General features: G+C 27.8%; 1 protein-coding gene across 1 annotated transcript; it reads right to left on the reverse strand.

Moving 5' to 3' along the window:
* Window positions 1-2,043: 2,043 nt before the first annotated feature.
* Window positions 2,044-7,700, reverse strand: LOC114122756 (uncharacterized). The gene is made up of 6 exons (XM_027985511.2): window positions 7,584-7,700; window positions 6,716-6,957; window positions 5,131-5,305; window positions 4,316-4,507; window positions 3,250-3,379; window positions 2,044-2,557 (listed from the first exon to the last, which is right to left on the reverse strand). Exons 2-6 carry the CDS (start codon window positions 6,942-6,944, stop codon window positions 2,270-2,272), a joined length of 1,014 nt encoding a protein of 337 aa, XP_027841312.1. The 5' UTR covers window positions 6,945-6,957; window positions 7,584-7,700; the 3' UTR covers window positions 2,044-2,269.
* Window positions 7,701-7,994: the final 294 nt, after the last annotated feature.

Genomic DNA, 7,994 nt, shown 5'->3' on the forward strand with positions numbered 1-7,994 from the left:
TGATCATTCAAATATATATTATAATTATAACATGCGCTAATGCATACAAGTATATATAAATAATAAATATAGCTGTTTTTTTTTTTGTATTAAATGCTTGTAAATACTCTAAGACTTACAAGTATATATATTATTATTTTTTTTTTTTTTATGATATTTACGGATTAAAATAAAATGTTTTATTTAAATACTAGAAATATTGTCTGTTAATCTTATAATATATAATGATCATTCAAATATATATTATAATTATAACATGCGCTCATGCACACAAGTATATATAAATAATAAATATAGTTTTTTTTTTTGTATTAAATGCTTGTAAATTCTCTAAGACTTACAAGTATATATATTATTATTATTATTATTTTTTTTTTTTTTTTTTTTTTTTATGATATTATGATATTTACGGGTTAAAATAAAAAGAAGTAAGATTTTCTTAAAATTTAATTTGATTATATCCCGTTTTTAATTAGTTATATATTTATATATACTTTTTTTTTTTTACTTATGTTAGTAATATGATATATAAGATAACTAAGTATTTTAGTAAAGTGTACTTGATCAATTCTCAGTTTATTTGAAAAAATGAACTGAACTTCTGTTGGGCGCCACTTTGTAATAACGCAAAAATAAAGAAATTAATAATATAGTAATTAAAAATATAAATATTAGTAAAAGTAAAAATATTAATATGTTAATTAATATTTTTATTTTTATGAAAGTAATAGTTTTGTTTTAATTGAAGTAATTAGAATAAATTGTATCGGCAACCACAAGGGACACAAGCCTTGAATGATTGCCTCAAATATATTTGTAAGTTATTAGAAGTCTATTGATTATTTTAGCCTATATTTTATTACTCTAAATTTGCGGAATTACCTTCCTCCTGATGGTCGGAGGGTTCTCGAGGTCGAGCTTCGAGAACGATCAAGTAAACTCTACAATGCTATTATTATTTAAATGTGGGTGCGCATGCACCTTACCTTGTCCGCAGCTGTCTCTGGTTGTGGTCGACGTGACAAGGATGTAGTTTATTAATTTTTTTATCACTCAAGAAAGAAATAATTTAACACTTTGACAAATTTCGTTATATGAAAAAGAAACAGCAAAGTTATCGCAGGCAATGTCCTTTGAGTGGTTGTGAGAAATTCAGCTGTGCTCCTGCACTTGTCTGTCTGGGTGGTGCTCATGCACTTCTCACTATGGAGGGTGCTCATGCACTGATGAGAGGAGACGATTTCGGTCAGGCCCGCCAGAGCCATCGGCGGCGGTCCGATCAAAGGAGTCGGTGTCCCCAAAGAAAATCGTCCTTTTCCCTGGTGAAAGCGACCCCGACCGGACCATCCCCTGTCTCCGGCGGCACATGAAAGAAGTTGCATGTGTTGCGCTGCGCCGTTATAATCCCGTACAGTGTCCTGTACGTGACTAGATAATAGGAATCGTTCCAATCACCAGTGACTTGATTTATTGGGGTTATTTTAGATTTTATTACATGCGTGCGACAACTTGACCGTTATATATTTTATTGAATGAAAATAACGGATTTACAAAATTCATGATATGTAGAATCGAGCATATCATTACAAACCCCTCCCCAGAAAATTTTTGAAAATACGCCACTTGGTCGGTCAATGAGTAGTGTGGCCACGGGCCGGCCGCAGGTTCGCGAGCTGCTCGAGACCGCGGCGGCATCGGAGACCGGCCACAACGAGGACGACGACGGCGTCAAAACACTGATTTGTGTAGCTGGCGGCACACGGGGCACACACAACGACGAAAATGTAAAAGGAAAAACTGTACCAAACACACAGCACACAAGGTACAATATTATTATAAAAATTATTATTAATAATATAATCCATTATTAAATAACGGTTATAATGAAATAACAAATTAACAAACATCACACTATGTACTCGTAGGTCCCAGGATCCAATATGTATTTCTATTTATTTTTAAACTATTAATGATATATAATATGTATGTTGTATATTATACAGAATACATTCCCAATGATATTATATGAAAAATAAAAACAAATTTTTCGATTTCATAAATAATATTTATTAAGTATATTAAATGCTATTTGTTAATTTATTACTTTGCGTTATTTATATTTCGCACAATTTTTTTTAAATACAACAAATATAATATAATGCATTTCTGTTATTAGGTATTTATAGGTGTATGATCAATTATTATTAAATTATCACGTTAGTTTTTGAATGTCATTTAAACTGTTTAAAATGAAATTTATATATTTTTTTTATACGTAATTCAAAATGTAATTATGGATAATTTGATGTCCATTAAAAGATCGTCTATGTTTTTTCAAATCAACAATGATTGACAATAACATTTCTTTTAAATTGTTTAGAAGCTTCGAGGGACTCATGCGTTTCATCACTTCATTTTTGTACGAAACCAGCATTTGCGTGATTTTCTCAACTAACCCACTTTGATCGGATTTGATGTAGGCGTCAATAAAAGAATTGATTCCTTCATCGATTCTTGATTTGGACAAATTCTTGTAGTTGACACCGGTCGTACTCACCTAAAAATTCGACGTAGAATATTACGGTACAAATGTACAATATGTTTTATAATATAATCATTATAATAGGTATATTAAAGGGAAGGGAGAACTAGGGAGTAGAATTTATCTTCTTATTTTAATAGAGTGTTCGCTCTTAGATATTTTGCTATAAGATCTTAAAAGACAGTTTAAAGTAATCATTAATAGTATAAAATTACAATTTAAAATTTATAAACGGAAAATTTAAATGTACATTTGAAAAATGCTTATGTTGAAAATTAATAAAACAATGAATTGATTTTCGTATTTCTGCTTTCAAAAATTTCAAAAACTTTATCACTGTTAATATTTATGAGCTAATCAAATAACAATGAAGAAGTCAAGTTAAATTCTAGGTGTTTGATGAATTGAATCCGTTAGAGGAATGTATTACGAAGAGAATAAAAATAATAAGATGGAGATTGACTCCTAGAAAAAGATTACATTACATTTGTGAATATTAATGATTCACTTTTTTGTCTAGTAAATAAAGTGGATGTAAAGGAGAGGTCTAAAATTGCTTCCTTTATGAACATCAGGTAAAAAAATATGAGACTTAGAAATGAAATTACTATTCAAAAGTAAATACAGTGTGAAATTTCAACCAAGATAAAAGATTTCTGATACCAAATGTCTCGATTTTATAATAGTGTATGTATACTGATTATTACCAAAACACTTTCCAAGGATACATCCATTGTTTTGTTTCTATTGCTGAGCCGACAATCATCTTCCGAAAAGATAACCATGTTACAGTCCAAGGATGTCTCGACTTTAATATACAACGTATTAACAGCAACGCTAGGATGATATGATTAATTAAAAATGTTTAATATATAAATTACGATTTATGATGCAAAGCCATAGTCAGGCCTCCCTGACTATCGTTTAGGGTTCAGACCTATCCCTCCCCCAAAGTTATAATATTTTATATCATATTCTTATAACATTTTTATAATTTCATATTTTGTTACATAATATAACATTTTTATACTTAACCCCCTCCCCAAATATTTTATTGACTCCAGCCTTGTTTGAACGTATTAACAACTAGTTGATAGTAAAAATACGTAAGTTATAAGTATGTATTTGTTTACTATCGAGATTTATGATGTATGAGTAATGCATGGATTTATTAACAAATATTATATATATTATATTGTATATGTGTAATAAGTATAAGTGTTTCATAAGACGTAGACTATATTATGAAAAACCATTACTATTTACATGAATAGTGAGTCTATTGACAAGAAAATATTGTCAGTGAACTTTTTCTGCTGTACCTATAGTAGGTCGAGTGTAAGCACTAATTATGTAGTTTATTGTAATGACCGTAAATTGTAATTCAACAATAAATTATTGTATACAGACTTTATTTCTAAAGGTGTTTTATTATTTTATGTATTTATGCAGCTATTATTAATATGTTTTTTTTATATATTTTTAAATAGTGTCAATAATTGCTTTTAACAGATTCCAATATTGCTTATCATTTAAATTAAATCTGTGTTATAAATAAATATTTAAACATTTATTCGATTTTTGTATCAGTAGATTTAGGCTAAAATGTATAATGTTCTAGATTCTATAAGACTCTTACGAGTCTTATTGTTGGCAATCTTAACTGTTTTGAAATAAGATTATTTAAGCGAATGGTGATGAAAGTTAAAATATTAGTATTTGGCTTTACAATTTATTATTATTTTTAATTTATCACAAAGACATAAAACTTACGTCATGTTACCGGCACCAGTAACGGGAGAATTATCGACAATTCCCTTCAATGTGTAGTCACCTTTAATTGCCAATGCAGGTATAGTGACTTCAAATAGAGTTGACATGGCGCACACATCAAAATCACATTTTTGTATCATTACATTTTCCAAACCTTCCAGTAAGATATTATTCATTTTAAATTCTGAAATACTGTAAAAATAATTGAACTGTTATTCAATATGTTACTCAAACAGTCAAATGGTAAATCGAAAATGTACATACAACGAGTAATAAATACCAGTTGCTATTGGGTATGTGCAATTTTAGAAATACAGATCTATAAATGAAAGTTGTTAGAATATTTTATAAAAATATAGATTAAATTTGATATATTATTTAAAATTTTATTTTGTGTTTATATTCTTGGAAAAAAAGAAAAAAAACGGTGACTTAATTTGTAGAACATGATCTATATAATCTATTAATACTATTGTTCTATGATATACGATATAGAATATTTCTATTTTAAGCTATTTGAGCTTATCTAAAAAATATCAATCACATTTACAAAAAAATTTCGTAGGGGGAAGGAGAGGGGATTATTTAAAAGTAAAAATAATCTTTAAAAAAAAAATATTTACATGTTGAAAAAAAAATATACCCCTCTGTGTATAGGTAATTATAATATATAATATGCAATATTAAATAAAAAATATAATAATGCTCCGGTTAAATAATATTATTAAATATACATATTGTATATTATATACAATATATTGAATAGACTTAGATTTTGTATTATATTTTATTTTTATTTTTTTTTTAGTACTTGCCTCATGCCGTTCGATTCTGGTTGAACAAAAACTGGCAATTCAGGAATGTGTATGTGCGCTAACGATTTCTGTTGATCGGAAACCATAACTTCCAACAGTGCCTTCAAGGATTTGTTCAGTATTCTCGAAAACATTGCCTGTCCTGAGTTGCACATTCCCTTTAAAACCGCTATGTCTATTTTGTATCACATCGGAAAAAACAAACACCGAATAATTAGAAAAAGATCCACACTACAGCATGTTTAATAATGGCCAAATAATATGCGTGCAATATGATGAATTCAGAATCATTATAATGTTACCCATGTTAATGTAGGTACAAATAAACTTTGCGCATTATCATATTGTTCATTTCGATAATTTTTTTTTTTTTTGTAGACACAGTTATTGATTCGATTTTTAGGTAACGCGTTGTTTAGTCGTCCGTTTAGTCCGTTTAGTGGTAACGTAAAAGTATCATAATGGTTCACGAATTATTTGGGTAACAGCATATTTAATAACAGAGCCGGAAGTGATTAGGAGTACCCAAAAGCGCAAATTATTTACTACCTTTCAGCTTAAAATTCGACTATCATAATATTCAATTTTCAAATATTCAGTCCCACAAGATTAAATAATTGAAGGGTACGGTGAAGGATGACTCATAATCACATCCAATCCATTTAACCACCCATAGATTTTCATCGAAATATGTTTGTGTATTTTAACATGACTATTATTTAAATTTTAATTGAATAAGGGCTTATTTTTTAATTTAAGTTTTAGTACTACTAGTTAATTAACCATTAATTTAACTATAGCTAAAGTGCTGGTTAAATAGCGTACTGTTTTTAAATAGTACATCGTAGCTAAATTCTTTAACTGGAGATTTAACCAAAATCAATGTACTTTTAAAAATGGTTATATTTTAATAAACAAATTTTATCTGTTGATATCAATAAATAATAATTTTATTATAAACTGATTACCATTTATCGGTGCGCTTCAGCATAACGTATTTTATTCAAAACCAAATAATGTGTACTGTATATAATAGTTATTTAGTTATCATAATTAATTTAAATTTAAATTAATCTCTAATCTAAAAAAATGACTAAGAGGAAAAGATTCAACAATTTGTTTATTATTGAAATGAAACTTTTGCATTAGAGCAATAAATAAATAAAAATGATGAAACATGAAATATTCAAATTTGTAAGTTATAAAAGTAAAAAATAGCTAGTAAGAAAGAAATAGTTGTAGAATATAATAGCTAAACATCCGGCTATTTATAAACTATTTTAAGTGGACCACTTCATAGATATGTGAAATTTTAGTAAGTAATAATGAAAATATTGATAGATAGAGAGATTAATTATTGCAAAACCAAAATATAAATACAAAAATATAGTGACAAAAAAGTACGGAATTAAATTCCATTTTCAACTAAATTGTTAAAAAGTAAAACTAATTATTAAATTGAAAACTTGTAAGTTATATCCTTCAATACATTTTATATGAATCATTAACTATAATGATGGTTTTAAAAGATACTTCCAATAATAGTTCTTAAACTATTATTTGCGTTGTGTGCATAGGTACGTACTAAATGATTTTTGATTTGACTGCAGCCTGTCGATAGCCATCAGAGCTTTAGAAGAATAATGCATCATATCTTCTATTGCCATGGTCGTATAATTGGTGGGCAATTCACTGAGTCTGTGAATCTCTGAATCGGAAAGCTTAACGGCTGATGTTGCATTTGGTGGCAGCGTATTACACAAAACGACCAACACGTGAGCGAGAACGCACGTGAATATTGCTTTTAACATCATATTAGTTTTTCTTCTATAAAAATAATACAGTTTATTTTTTTTTTAATTAATTTGTTATTACAGTACCGTGGTATAGTAGTGTGGGCTGAAATATATACAGGTATATTTATTTTTTTATTCCGTAATTAGAACTACTATCGTAATTATTATTAATTCAATATACACATACAGTGGAGGTACAGGATATTTTATGAACACCTGTTAGATAATATAAAATAATATTGAGACTACACTCAAGAAACTTCTATTATTATTTTACTTATACTCCTATGCAAAACGTAATTCAAATCCCAATCAGTTTATCAACCAAAAACATAATTTCAAAAACTTCCTGCAAGGAATCCTTTTAAGTACTAGATAGGTGGCTAAAAACTGGAATCACGTCACGTGAATAATTAAATAATTTAAATTCTTCACGTTTCTCAATAGTGGGATTTCCTTTTATATTTTTTTTCACTATTATTTATTCATTAAAAATTATCCACTATTATTGTACTAATTATTGCAATTTTTATAGTTAATTATTAACTATTGTTAAAGTTAAAAAATTAAAAAAGTATAGAATGTATAAATTCACTTATAACATATAAATAATATATACTAATAATAATGTTAAAGGTGACGATATAATGACGGTACCTGGTGTACAGACGGGCGTCGATGAATAATGAAGTGTATTTGGTCAGTCTGTCGGTTCAGAGTGATCGAGTGTTTTGATGAATTTGCTATTAACATTAAACTTCCTTAATGGCAGCTCTTATATATCATGTTTTCCAAGTCAAATTAATTTGTTAAAAAGAAATAAAAAAGTTTATGATCAAAGTAATAGGTGTACCTAATGCGATTACACAAATATAGTATAAAGAGTAGATAATGCATAGTGCCGATAATAAAACGGTAAGTTTTTAATAGAGACATTTTATCCCCGAACGTAAAAAAGTACATTAATTATTATATACAAAAGTATTATGTACTTAAATATACATATTCTTATGTAATAAATAGGTATTCGAGTAGTTTTAATATCATTATTTATTGAACATAACGTAT

This window comes from Aphis gossypii, chromosome 2 (assembly GCF_020184175.1).
Source record: "Aphis gossypii isolate Hap1 chromosome 2, ASM2018417v2, whole genome shotgun sequence".
Classification (NCBI taxonomy): Eukaryota; Metazoa; Arthropoda; class Insecta; order Hemiptera; family Aphididae; genus Aphis; species Aphis gossypii.

Coding starts and splice junctions, on each gene's coding strand:
- LOC114122756 (XM_027985511.2), bottom strand. CDS start 6,944: ATGATGTTAAAAGCAATATTCACGTGCGTTCTCGCTCACGTGTTGGTC. Junction 4,508..5,130: donor CCAGAATCGAACGGCATGAG/GCAAGTACTAAA, acceptor TTATTTTTACAG/TATTTCAGAATTTAAAATGA. Junction 3,380..4,315: donor ACTGGTGCCGGTAACATGAC/GTAAGTTTTATG, acceptor ATATCATCCTAG/CGTTGCTGTTAATACGTTGT.